Below are 14,120 nucleotides of genomic sequence, written 5' to 3'. Positions count from 1 at the left end.
TTAGAGATGAGGAAACCACAGCCCAAAATGTTTAACTTGGCTGTGGTTACACAGTTTGTCAATATCAGAGCTGGAATTTGAACTCACCAAGTGTGATTTTAGATTTCATAACAGTTTCTCTATTTGGCCTTTCCGGGAAAACTCCAGACCCCTGCAGTTTTTAGGAAAATAATATAACATGGTCTGTAATTTCTGATCTCATGCTTGCACTTGGTTCGTATATTGGAAGGACTAATGAAAGCAGGTTGCTCTTGAAGGACAAATTACGCCACGTGCATATTATTCACAGAAATGTAACAGCTCCTCTACTGAATTGTAATATCCTTGAAGACAGAGACTACTTTCTGTTGTAGTGCAATATTGTTTTTAACAGCTTTATTGATAGACATTGTACACTCCATAAAATTCAGCATTTTTGTTATATTTCTAGAACTGGGCAACGATTCCAGCTATCTAATTTTGGGACATTCTTTTTACCCCCAAAAGGAACCATCTACTCATTGGCAGTCACTCTTGATTGTTTTTTTTGAAACTGAAGAAAGAAAGCTGCCGAAGATTAGAAGCATTTAGCATTGGGCTTACAAAATCACCTAATTTGTGGAAACTTGATATTCTTCATTAATTATAACTTTTCACCAAAATAATCATTTTCTTTCACATGCTTTTGAAATTACCTGGTTGAAATCGTTCATTCCATTATATACAAACAATTGCTGTCATTAATTCAGAGAAAGTAAAAAGTATAACCTGTCATAATGAAGTCTATCTGATCTAATCCCTTTTTATGATAGGCAGTCTTTAGGACTAGACTATGGCATTACTGATTTTCAGAATTCCTTTCTGAACAAAAATGCCTCAAGATAATCCTCCAAAGTTGATTTTTGATAAGGATGTATCGAGTGTTGGAGATCTTATTCTTTATTGCCTGAGTGCTGAATGTTTGCAATGACTCAATGACAGCTTGAGAATTTTCCCTTTCCTGTTTTTAATGAATGCAGGATTTCCGCGAATGTGTATGTGCCAAGGTTCCCTCCCCCGCATCAAAGAGGAAGAATGGTTAATATGCATGTTCAAGTCATTACTTGACTTTCCTATTCCGAGGATTCTGGCCTGAATTACCTCATTATTCTGATTAAGAGGTAGTAAGAAATAGTTCCTGGGAGCTCAGGTTTTGGATTAAGGAAGTCATGGGGGGAGGGGTCTGGCATTCTCCCCCAGCCTTAACTCCATCAGCACAAACTTTCTTTGATGAGGACAGGCGATGAAGAGCTGTGAAGACTCAGCTATCCCTCCCCACCCCCCACCCCCCCCCCCAACCCCGGCTAGTTTGTTTCTATACCCAATGTCTTCTTTGTATACAGGGGTTTTGGCTGCTCTGTGGCAGTAGAATCTTGGGTTCAAATCCTGGCTCTGCCATTTACTAGCTGTGTAATTTTTGGCAAGTCACCTAATCTCTCTGTGCACTTTTTCTCATCTGTGAAGTGGGGATAATAATAATAACTATAGGGTTGTTTTTGTCTGTTTGGTGGATTTGAAAGGACACAAGTGGGGGACTTGTTTTCTTTTTCTAATAACCATTTTTAAAAATTGAGGTACAGTGTAGTTGACTTACAATGTTGTGTTAGTTTCAGGTGTACAGCAAAGTGATTCAGTATTGTATATATATTCTTTTTCATATTCTTTTTCATTATAGGTTATTACAGAATACTGAATATAGTTCCCTGTGCTATACAGTAGGTCCTTGTTTATCTGTTTTATATACAGTAGTGTGTATATATTAATCCCAAACTCCTAATTTATCCCTGCCCCCGTCCGACTCCCCACCATCCCCATTGGTAACCATAAGTTTCTATGTCTGTGACTCTATTTCTGTTTTGAAGTAAGTTCATTTGTATAATTTTTTTAGATTCCACATATAAGAGATATAATATGATATTTGTCTTTCTCTGTCTGACTTACTTCACTTAATATAATCTGTAGGTCTATCCATGTTGCTGCAAATGGCATTATTTCATTCTTTTTTATGGCTGAGTAGTATTTCGTGTGTATATGTACCACATCTTCTTTATCCATTCATCTGCATGTGGCCTTGTTTTAAACGTAAACACTTTCTCTTAGAAGAGGTCAGTTGGTCTTTTGTCCTCTGTTCTCTGGGCATACCTCGTGTTCACTGGTGAGATCAGCAGGTGATACAAAGCCTTCAGTAAAAGCAAGTGCTTTTTATTCAGGAAGATCTAATCCAATACTAAGCAGATGCTCTTCTTTGTAATTTTAAAAAAATCCTTGTAATTGTGTTAAGGAGAAAGTCTCAATTTGGTGCTAATAGGTCTCTAACAACTTTCTAATGTTCGTTAATCTCCCTTTGTAATAAGAGAATGCGGGCCTTAGGCTCAGAGCCTCAGGCTCTAGGTAAGATGAAATGATTTTACTTTGGTTGTGTTTATTTTTAGTTATTGTTTATGGCAGGCTGAAACTGATTGTTCACTGGAGGTAATGTTAAATGTTTCCTTTTCTAAAGTTTTATAAGCAGTAAAATTCACTCTTTGTGGCGTACACTTCTGTAGGTTTTGAGAAATGCATCGTCCTTCACCCTCCACCACAATCAGGATACAGAAGAGTTCGGCCTCCTCAACTCCTCCCCCCTCCCCCCATTCCCTTCTACTGTCCCCTTTGTAGTCAGCCCTAACCACACACCTGGCAACAACTGGTTTATTCTCCATCCCTATTGTAGTACTGCCTTTTATAGAATATCACTGAAATGGAATTATACAGAACGTTGCCTTGTGAGTCTGGCTTTTCTTAGACTTACGCAGTCTATTTGAGATTAATCCGTGTTGTTGTGTACATCTGTACTTTAGCCAAGTTCATTGTAGGGATTTACCACAGTGTATCCATTCACCAGTTGAAGGACGTTCAGGTTGTTTTTCTCTTTTGGGTTGATTATGCATAGAGCTGCTATAAACATTTGTATATAGGTTTTCATGTGAATGTAGGTTTTCATTTCTCTAGGATAAATATTTAGAAGTGTGATTTTGGGGTCATATGGTAGATTTATGTTTAACTTTTTAGCAAACTGCCGAAGTCTTTTCCCAGTAGCTGTACCATTTTGCATCCTTGGCAACAATGTTTGAGAGTTCCAGTTGCTCCATGTTTTTGCCAGCATCTGGTATCGTAAGATTTTTTTTTTAATCCATTGTAATAGGTATGTAGCAGTTAAGCATTTCCTTTTTACATGAATATATTTAAGTTTTTTAAACAGCTTTGACTTGAAGTGAAAATACTGAGTCAGTAGTACTGCTAGTACTGAGATAGGGCAAAAATTGTGTGAGTGGTAGGTAACTGAGTGAATTTGGGGAAACAACATGTTCTTCTCTGCTTCATCTCCATCAACTAAAGAATGAATAGTATGAGGCTATCCTGGATATTTAACCAGTTTCAAGCAATGTAAATACTTGTTTTATTATAGAAAATCATGCACTTTCTTTAACATGGAAGCGGTTGGGATGACTATAATTTTTGGAAGTCTTATTGTTAGATTTGGATAAGCAAGACCCAGATGAATTTAACATCAGGTGATATCCTTGAGTATTAACAGTTTAATCTTAGTAGAGTAAGAATCACTGTATTAGCAACCTGGCCTTGAAGCAAGTTGGATAGGTGCTGAGTGATGCCTTGCCTAGAAACCTGATGGTATTGGGAACACATAGCAGTAGGAAATAGCACGTTAGTGTCTCATTTCTAGGATTTATTTGCTGCCTTAACTGGATATTTCAAGAGAATTTCTAGAGTAAGAAGAGAGAGCAAATGAGCTCCGAATCTGGTTTCATTTCTGTAGCCATAGTTTGTGGAGTTTGGTGACAAGGAAGGTCGTTTTCTGATTTCCTCAGCAAGGGTCACTCATGCCAGGTACACTGAAAGTTTATGAACCATAGAATGTGCCCAAGAAGCAAGCAGCCACTCAAGCTTTCGGGGCAGATGTTTGGGGGCATTGCTAACTCATACTGAGACAGTCAGCAGGGAATAGCTCAAATTAGCTTGTTAAGTTGTGGTCTGGTGGCAGAAAAGCCTGATAGTATTCACTGCTCTGGTGCAAATCTTGTTAAATTTTAACACTTCAAAAGGACTCTGTTTAAGTGATGAACAGTTTGAGGTTTAAAAACCAAAATCAGGCAGAAAAATAGTGCCACCTTCTCAACTTTATTTGTCCTGTATTCCTATTCATAGCTAAAGGCAAGTGTTGGGGACATTGATGCTGGCTTTCTATGAGGTGGGAAACCTTGGGAAATATTGTGTGTTTGATTCACTTGGAGGCTCTATTCTTTGGCGCGTTTTTGCAAGGACTAAGCTAATATTGAAGTTGTTTGAGTAGGAAGCCCAAGGATCAGGTAAAGATTGCTTAAATAATTATTTTATTTGATTTATAAAGTGCCAAAACAACTACGTGAGCAGTGGTACAATTCAGAGAGATTTAAAGAAACAGTCCTTTTTTCTCTTCCCATTTCTGAGCCCACCCTCCTGAGGTTGCCACTGTTAAGCGTTTGTTCCCTCCGTTTAACTTTTTTAACTCATAAAACATGCAACACCCATAGGGTTTTCTTTCCTCTTTTTCAGTAAAATGCAGTGTTTTGGGGGGGGGTTTGCACTTTATATCACTCCACTGTACATTGTAGATATTCTTTCTGGTAACTGCATGTACATCTAACAAGTATTCTTTATATAGCAAAAATATATATGTATATATATTTCCTAAGGATGACTCTACCATATTTCATTCAGTCATTCCCATATTCATAGGCACTCAGTTTTATTTGTTTGTTTATTTTGGGGGACTGTATTGGTTTTGGTCTGGTTTTTGGTTTTTGTTTTGGCTATAAACGATGATGCCACAATTCATCTAAGGAGAATTTTTTTTTTCTAAGAGACCATAGCCAACAGGAACCAAACGGAATTTTTAGTACAAAACATACAGTTTGAGTAGATCATTTTTCAAAGCATATAAGAGTTTTTAAAAGGATGGGTTTCCTGTATGAGTACAAGATTCTGCAGTTTGATATGTTTCTTGTTTTTATTTTGAGAGCTGGAAGTGCTTTGGGGGCATGCTAGTGAACATTGTACTGGAAATGCCCTCCTAGTTTAGAATTGCACTGGCCAGTCCAGTTGCCACTAGCCACATGTGGCTATTTAAATCTAAAGTGATTAAAATTAGATAAAATTTCAGTTCATTTCCTCTGTCATGTTAGCCACGTATCAATAACCACATGTGTACAGATGTTGAACTATAACGTTGTACACCTGAAATGTATATAATCAAAATAATAATAACCAGATGTGGCTAGTGGCTCCCATGTTAGACTGACATCTGTGGATCATTTCCATTATGGCAGCAAGTTCTGTTGGCCAACAGTGGTTTCCAGTGAGGGATAGTAAAGTCACATTGCCTACTTTCAAATCATACTGCCCAGCTCACTTGTTATGTGACCTTGGGAAAGTTACTTTACTTCTCTGGGTATCAGTTTCCTCATCAAAAAATGAGTATAATAACAATGCTTCTGTGTTTCCTAGGAAGATTGGATACAGCAGTGTTGATTAAGCGCTTCACACCTTGCCTAAGACATAAGCATCCAGTAAATGGAGGCGATTATTTTTTTCCTGGTGTTTGATAATTTCTCTCTCTCTCTCTCTCTCTCTCTTTTTCTTTCTTTCTTTCTTTTTTCCCCCCTTTTGGAAGGCGAGGAACTGGGCACTGTGTTTGTTCAAACATAAAAAGTGCAAGATATTGTTGGCCTGATTTCTAGCTAGACCGGCAAAAAGCAGTGTTGGTAGGCTATAGCAGCCTCTGTTTGTCGGCCTGGTGATTTTTTTTTTTTTTTTAATATGCTGTCCCCGAAAAACATGATAGAATTTGTTTTACTTCTCTTCTGCCAGGAAGTAACCCTTCTGGCTTTGTTAGAAGCGTGGTTTGTAATCATTGTACCCACCCCAGATGGCTCCTGAAAAACCTTTGAAATGCCATCTGCCAGGCGTGTGTCCAGCAGGCAGCTTGTCATTCTGCTGGAAGAAAAGAGGGGGCGGGGTCCCCTCCCAGGCCCTTTCTCCCTAGCGTCACTGAATGGATCCTGGTCATGTGGGCCCAGACCCAGGGCAGGTTGTTCCGAGGATAACTGGGTGTAAACCTCCTCATGGCCTGCAGAGTGGAAAGGTTTTATCTGGGTAATAAACCCTGAAGGTTTTGTGGGTGGAGATGTACCTGCCCCCACTCCCTTCCCCTGCTGCTCAAAGGTCCTTCTAAGCATATTTATTTCCAGGGGAAAATGATGTCTGCTCGTTTTCAGTTTTCCTTTAAAATGTTCCATTTTTCAAGTTCTTGATTGTTTTCAATCCTTTCAGGAAATTAAGACCCAGAGGTTATTGTTGTCTTTACAGTTACACTGAGAAATTGGTTCAGAAAACGTGGGAAGAAATGACAAAGATTAAAGATGGTTATAGGAGGAAAAAAAAACCCAATACTGTGTGGTGTAGAAGACTTTAAAAACCCAACACATCTTTTGTTTGGTCTTATTTATCCTCATTTTGGGGGGGGTGGATTAAGTTAATAGAATTTTGGTATGGAGGCCAAATATGAGAGTTGCCATATAAAACATATTTAGGACAGATTCTTTCACAGCAAGTTTCAAAGAGATTCTGTTCTTGCCCTGCGCTGGAATTTCCCAATATGATGTAGACTGTGTTTTCCGAGGAGCCGGCTGAACAGCTATTGCACTTGGCTCTGAGACATCACACCCTCCTCCTCTGCTCCCGCCTTGCTGACTATTGTCTTAGTCTCCTCTGAGGATCTTGCTCTTCTTCTCAGTTTCTGAAAACTATAAGGTTTTTGTGTTTAAGTCAAACTTCTTGGCTGCTTTTTCTATACTCTCTCTCCCCCTCGATTATCTCTTTCTGTCTCTTGCCTTCAAATGCCAGTGGTTTACTGATGACTCCCAAGTTCAGGGCCCAACCACCACTCTGATCTTCAGACTTACATAGTCACCTGTTCACGGCTCTCTACATCCAGGTGTCCGATAGGCATTTCATACTTTTTACGTGTTCAGAAGTGAACTCTTAAATTTTTTCCCCTAAAAACCATTTCCCCCATCTTCTTGATCTCTGTAAATGGCAGAACCCATTTGCCCAGGTCAGAGAATAAGACGGCAGTCCTTATTCTTTTGTTTTTCTTGTACACTCCATCTACTCCATCAGCAAGTTCTGTCTTTAAAATACAGACCTAGCATGGCCTGATGAGTTGATGTACTTTTAATACATCTGTCCTGCGGGCTATGTCTTATAGCTGTTTAAAATGTTTACAATTCATAATAGAAATCTCACTGCTTCTTGTCACCTTTATCTACTGTTCTTGTCTGTGACCTGATTTTTTTTTCTCACCTGGACACTGTAGTAACCAACTAACTTGTCTTCTTGCTCCTATTTTTGCCCACCTCACCCTCCTACTCTGCCTGTTTCCTGCCCTTAGCTCAGTGATCTTTTAAAAATAAATCATGGTACTATCCTGCTCAAAACCCTCTAGTGGCTTCCCATCATCCTTAGAATAAAATATGAAATGTTTGCTGTGGCCTGCCTCATCTGGCCACTTGCTTTCATTTCTAACCTCTTTTCCATTGCTCTGCTACAGTTAACTCTGGACTTTTTGCCCTTCCCCCAGCATGCTAAATCTATTCCTACTTCTGAGCCTTTGGCCTTTGCCCAGGCTGGGCCGCTTTTCCCATCACCTCTGTGTTGCTCTCGGTTTCCATGGCACCTCCTTAGCCAGGCTTTTCCTGATTACCTGTCTAAAGTAGCTTTCCTACTCCTCACCTTGCTTCCTCCCTCTAAGAGATTTTCAGATACTTGAAATTATATGGTTTATCCATATACATACTTATCATCTGTCTTTCATAATAAAATGTAAATTCCGTTAGGGTAGGGGCTTTGGCTTCTTCTCCAGTGCCTGAACTGCTGCCCAGCAGGTATTGGGGCCTTAGTGAATAATTCTTGAAAAAATGCAACATGTAATCATATATGTAATGTATTAATATATATAATTATACGTATATATAAAATTTGAACTCTAATAATCTACCAACTCATTTCATTCTAATAGTAACATAAAGTATATATCTGGTAGCAATTATTGAGCTTAGCCTTCTAAAAGTCTTATCCCACTCAATACACACAACAGACCTATAGTGTAGGTAGTATTATTACCCTTATTTCACAGGTGAGGAAACTGAGAAATAGAAGAAGCTCAGGAACATGCCCAAGACCACAACCTGGTGAGCCAGACAGACTATGAGTTCATCATTCCCATTCTATATACCTGCTCTACAACAGTATATGGTACTGTTTATGCTTCTGGAATACCCACCGTGTGCTTGATACCATAGATATAAATATTGTGAAGCACTTCAATGGCCTTGTCATCATCTGTCAGGGGAGCCAGAAATGGGAACAAATTAGGATACACTACAAGAGTAGACTGCTGGACACTATACAAGCAGGCTTCTTTACCAGAAAGTCCCAGCATGCTGGGCATAAGCTAACGTTTGTAATATAATTGTTCTATGGACAGTTTGCAGCTGTTTATAACACTCAAATTTCAGATAATAGAAAAACAGGGCTTGTTTAAAAATGCGTTTAGCCTGAATGAAATATGCAACAACTGTTGAGTTTTTTGATTTGAGAGAATTCTGGGTATCCACTGTAAGTGCATGGAAATTCACATGATCAGAGACTGTGCTCTGCCATGAGCACTGGAGCTAACATACAGTTGCTTGTTTCATTATTTTAGGGAGAATTAGGACTAGGGAAAAATCCCTGCTTATTATATTAAAAAAACATTGACCTGAAAGCGCCATAGGTAATGGTGCCTTGCAAAATGAACCCATGTTGGTCATATCCCCTAACTTGAATGTAAGAGCAGAAGTCATGAGTTTTGCTGTTTTTTGGTCTCTCCTAACGTTGAACACAGGTTCCTAGTATACACTGTGTAATTGCTTCTTGGTTTATTTTCTTTCTTTGTTTTGTGTGTAAACCATATTCCTTCCACACTTTGGGGTGAGGTTGGGCTAAGTTGATAGGTGTCCCGCCCAGCACCTGAGCTGGGTGACTTAAATATTCTAGAGGCTCTGTGTTATTTCATAAGAAGAATCATTATATTTATTAGTCTTTGAGAGAATGACGAGATTAATTCGGGGGGGGGGAATTTTCTAGCAAATGCAGTGTCCTTTTTCTCCCATCAGAAGTTATGGGTGGCCTCTTTTTGCCAAACATATTAATTACATGGAGAGCAGCAACATTTTAATCCCTGGGAGGTATCCAGCCACAGATCTTGGGCAATTGAATTTCTCTAGTGATGTGTTTATGCAGTGGGTGTCATTTTCTTCAAAGGGCTTATTACATTGGAAGTTGCCAGATGTGTTGAGGAACACAAGAATTTTGAGGCCTATGATAAAAATATAAACCCCTTAGGCTCTGAGCTTAAGGTGGATATCTTTTTGTTTTTTTAAATGTGCTAGTCTTTTTTTTTAAGATGTTGGGGGCAGGAATTTATTAATTTACTTACTTATTTTGGTTGTGTTGGGTCTTCATTTCTGTGGGAGGGCTTTCTCTAGTTGTGGCAAGCGGGGACCACTCTTCATCGCGGCGCGTGGGCCTCTCACTATCGCGGCCTCTGTTGTTGCGGAGCACAGGCTCCAGACGCGCAGGCTCAGTAGTTGTGGCTCATGGGCCCAGTTGCTCCGCGGCACATGGGATCTTCCCAGACCAGGGCTCGAACCTGCGTCCCCTGCGTTAGCAGGCAGATTCTCAACCACTGCGCCACCAGGGAAGCCCAAGGTGGATATCTTTTTTAGAACTTACTGGATCCCTAAAAGCTGCTGATTGTGAATGTCATCTGTATAAAATCCAGTTCACCCTTTTCATTCAGTGCATGTTTCAAGTGATAAAAATCTCCCTGGGTTGCCTCGCTGTGCTTGGTTTTCTCTTTCTTGCATTTGAGGGGCCCAGGCGTCAGAGGATGGAAGTGAGGATACTTTTCTGCTAGAAAGAAGTTGTCTTTGCCAGGTCCCTGTCTCAGTAGGCGGGTCTGTCAGTTTAGGTACTCCAGCTTACTGAACAGGTTATTTTAATTACACCTGGATGGGGTGCTTCCTGTTTCAGTGGACTGATGATTTCTCGTGCCTTTGTCTTGTCTGCTGCAGGCACAACCCGGTCTCCCAGAGAAGGAGAGGTGCCTGGCGTGGACTATAACTTTCTGACTGTGAAGGAGTTCTTGGACCTCGAGCAGAGCGGGACTCTTCTAGAAGTCGGCACCTATGAAGGTGAGCTGATCTGTATGGCAGCGGTGAGGATACCTCTCTGCTGGGTCCTCCAGAGGATCCAGGGCCATCCAGGCAAAGATTCTGTGGACTAGTGAAGTCTGAACATCTGTAGGAGGCTGCAGTTCACCTTAAGGGGAGTAATAATAATAAAATATATGGAATATGGAGTAAGGCTTTGAGGAGCACCATAAAAATAATTTGGTTTTGTTTTTTTTTTCACTTGAGGAGTTTTCTCCTTTAATTTATTGATTTAATTTTATTTATTTATTTATTTATGTTTTTGCGGTACGCGGGCCTCCCACCACTGCGGCCCCTCCCGCCGCGGAGCACAGGCTCCGGACGCACAGGCCCAGCGGCCATGGCTCATGGGCCCAGCCGCTCCACAGCATGTGGGATCCTCCCGGACCGGGGCACGAACCCATGTCCCCTGCATCGGCAGGCGGACTCTCAACCACTGCGCCACCAGGGGAGCCCATAATTTATTGATGTAAACATGTGTGTGCATGTGTGTGTGTGTGTGTGTTTAATATGGGCATGTATGGTATAAGAAAGAAGAGGAAGAAGAATCATAGTCAGTCATAAAATATGACCTTATTGGTAGTGCTGTCTTAATCTCAAGGGACTGGAATGTCATTTTTTACCACCAATTGCTATTTAATGTAGTTTTTGAGTAGATGATACATTTACATGGTTCATAAAGCAGAATATTTCAGAAGTATTCGATAAGTAAGCTCTTTCCTAGATCTGTCTTCCACCTGCCTCATTTCCATTTCTCCTTTCCCCAGATATTACAACCGCTGTTACTCGTTTCTGATTTCCCTTCTGAAACTGTTTAATGTAAACACATGTGCGAGTGTACACATACTCATATGTGTTTCATATGTATGTTTTCATTTCTTCCCTGTTTTATACAGAAGGTAGTATACACTACATGCTGACCTGTGCGAGTGTACACATACTCATACGTGTTTCATATGTGTTCCCATTTCTTCCCTGTTTTATACAGAAGGTAGTATACACTACATGCTGTTTGGCACTTTGCTCTTTTATACAACAGTATGTCTTACAGGTCTTCGCAGTTCAGTAATAGAGCACTTCTTGTTTTCTTTTTTAAGTGGCTGTGTAATCTCTTCAAATAGATGGACCATAATTTATTTAACGTGGTCCCTTTGGATAAACATTTTTAATATTTCAGAATACAACTGTGTTGGATAACATGGATATAAATCATTTCACACAGGTGAAAATAAATCTGTGGGATGAAATCCTACAAATCAGATTGCAAGCTCAAAGCCAAATGTAGAGGGGAAATTAAACTTATATTTTCTGAAAACAATATTATAGCTTGATTGCTCTGTTGAGTGTTATTATTTGAGACCGAAGAGCATACTATGAAACTATTAATAATAAGTAGGTCAAGTTATTATATCGTGTACTTTTTCTAAACTCAAAGTTTGGACTTACTGGACGATCCCAGTGGCATTTTCATGATGAGACTTAAAAACAAAGGATGAATACGAAATAGGCTATTGCTTTATTAGGGGTATTATAACTTTGATATGATAATCGCCCCTGTTCCGGGCAGTGGCTAATAGTTAAGTAATGATCATAAATCTTAGGGATGCTGATTCTGGTTTGATATTTTTTGCAGGGGTGCAGGGAAGAGCGTTATCTTTGTACCTACTGTTTATTTTCAAATTGTGAATATACAGTTAACATTGGTTAGGTATTAATCAAATTCCTATATTGTGAATTCAGGAAGATTTGCTTTGAGTATTGCTGATTATCAATTGTTGTAGTTTCCTTGAAGTGTTGGGATGTGACTGGTGGTTGGTGGGCTGGGAGGGCATCTGAAAATGCCCGAGGCAAGAATGATTTGTTAGGGTCTAGGAGTGAGGGGAAGGAAGGGATGGGGGCCTGAGTGGATGTACCAAGAGCTTCTTCAGTGTGTTGTTTTGTAAATGTGAATCCAGTTAAAAATTCAAGTGGCTAAGAATAGAGCAAGTGTGGATCCTCTTTGGTTTAAGGAAGTGAATTGTCCTGTCTGAAATCAGTTATTATGCCCATCAGGGGAGCTTGTGCCCCTAATATGAAAAACATCCGTTTGCCTTTTTGGAGAGGTTAAGCATGGGAGTGGTTGTGAAAAGCCCAAGAGTATTGGGTTGAAAGAGAAAAAAGTATGTGGTTAGACAACAGCTTGTCTGGGACAAAAAAGAAAATCAACTCATTTTATTGAGGTGGTTATGTTACAAGTGATACATAGGTGGAGTCACTTTGTTTTCCCATTAATTTGATCACTTTGACGGAGGTAGCTATTATCCCTGACTTTTTAGATGGGGATGCTGAGGCCAGGTAGCATTTAGGAACTTTCTCAAGGTTATGCAGCTGCCAGGAAACAAACACAGTGGTTGGACTTTCAGATCCCATGCACTTTCTTGAAAACCTCAGAAGATCCTGGATGTAACTAAAGAGTTGTAAAAATAGCTCATTAGTACTTTCACCCAACTTCCTGGTGGGTAGCAACAGGAAAAAGGTTTTCAGAAAATGTCTAATCATCCTTCCACAAAACTGTCTTTCTGTGAATGTCGCTCAGTTATTTTGGAGTTGAAATTCTCTTTTGCCACATATGAATCCACTCCATTTTTCAGCCATTTGACTGTGTTCTTCAGCCTTTTGACCTTTTAGCTGTATGATTTCCCTGTCATATGAGACAGCTCCTAATTTTTTGGAAGCAACTGGAATATATTGTGTTGACTCTCATAAGCTGAAAGCAAAATGGAATTTTTATGTAATGCTGGATGCTGTCACAAGAATAGGGCAGGATAGATCTTCTCTGTCTTTGCTCCCCCTGGACTAGCCCCTCGATGGCGGCTCTGTCTATTGGACAGTAACAAGCATGCAGGCTGGGCTGTGGCCCTGCCAGAGTTTGAGTGTCAGCCCCTCTGTTGTTGAGCTGTGTGCCCTCCAGCCAGTTGCTTAATGCTCCATGTCTTCATTTTCCCTTCGGTAAAATGAGGATAATAATAGTGCTTTCTCCTAGGTAGGATTAAATGAGACAATAATTGGAAAGGGCTGAGAACAGCATCTGACACATGTAAGCCCTCCATCAGCGTGTTAGCTCTTATATTTACACACATGACCGGTCTGAAATTGCCACCCTGGTGGATGGATTCCCTCCCCTTTCTCCTAGTCAGTAAACCAGTGGATTTACCAGTAAAATATCTTTATTTACTTCCCAGGTCCTCACTGTCTGTTTCCCCTGCTGACATTTTTTTTCTTCTTGGCCTGTCCTGGTTCCAAAGAGGAAGAGACCACAACACAAATCACTCTTCACAGCAAGACTTTTAAACAGTTTTCAGGAAAAGTCATGAATGTACATGATGGAATTCTTTCTAGAGTAAAGAACTTAAGTATATTTAAGTCTAAATTGATTCTCCTCCTCCTCATAGGAAACCGCTGTTAGAGGGTCTAGTGCAGAGATTCAGAAAACTTAGACAATATATGGCATAAACATGTATACTTGTTTATTTCACTGCATTCTTGTCCATTGTACTTAACACATTTGGAGGTGTGTTAAGTACACAGTTCCACCTCATTCTTTATAAATGCTGCAGCATATCCCATTGTATGAATATATGTAGTTTATTTAACTAGTCCCCTGCAGATGGGCATTTGGATGCCCCTCTCCCTACTTTTTTTGGTGTTTTGTACACAGTGCTGACATGAACATCCCTGTACAAATATCTCACTATACTGTTTTGAGTAGAT

The 14,120-nt window shown here is 39.9% G+C and overlaps 1 protein-coding gene across 10 annotated transcripts in view; it reads left to right on the top strand.

Annotated features, from left to right (window-relative positions):
• Window positions 1-14,120, top strand: part of MAGI1 (membrane associated guanylate kinase, WW and PDZ domain containing 1) — a 617,590-nt gene that overhangs the window by 466,311 nt on the left and 137,159 nt on the right. For all 10 annotated transcript variants that reach the window (XM_060022852.1, XM_060022850.1, XM_060022856.1 and 7 more), the window contains exon 3: window positions 10,233-10,352. In XM_060022852.1, the coding sequence (XP_059878835.1) occupies window positions 10,233-10,352 (120 nt within the window). The remainder of the gene's footprint in view (window positions 1-10,232; window positions 10,353-14,120) is intronic.

Source organism: Delphinus delphis, chromosome 10, assembly GCF_949987515.2.
Source record: "Delphinus delphis chromosome 10, mDelDel1.2, whole genome shotgun sequence".
NCBI lineage: Eukaryota > Metazoa > Chordata > Mammalia > Artiodactyla > Delphinidae > Delphinus > Delphinus delphis.
The sequence above is the reverse complement of the archived record's forward strand: the minus strand, read 5'-3'. Positions and strand labels throughout refer to the sequence as shown.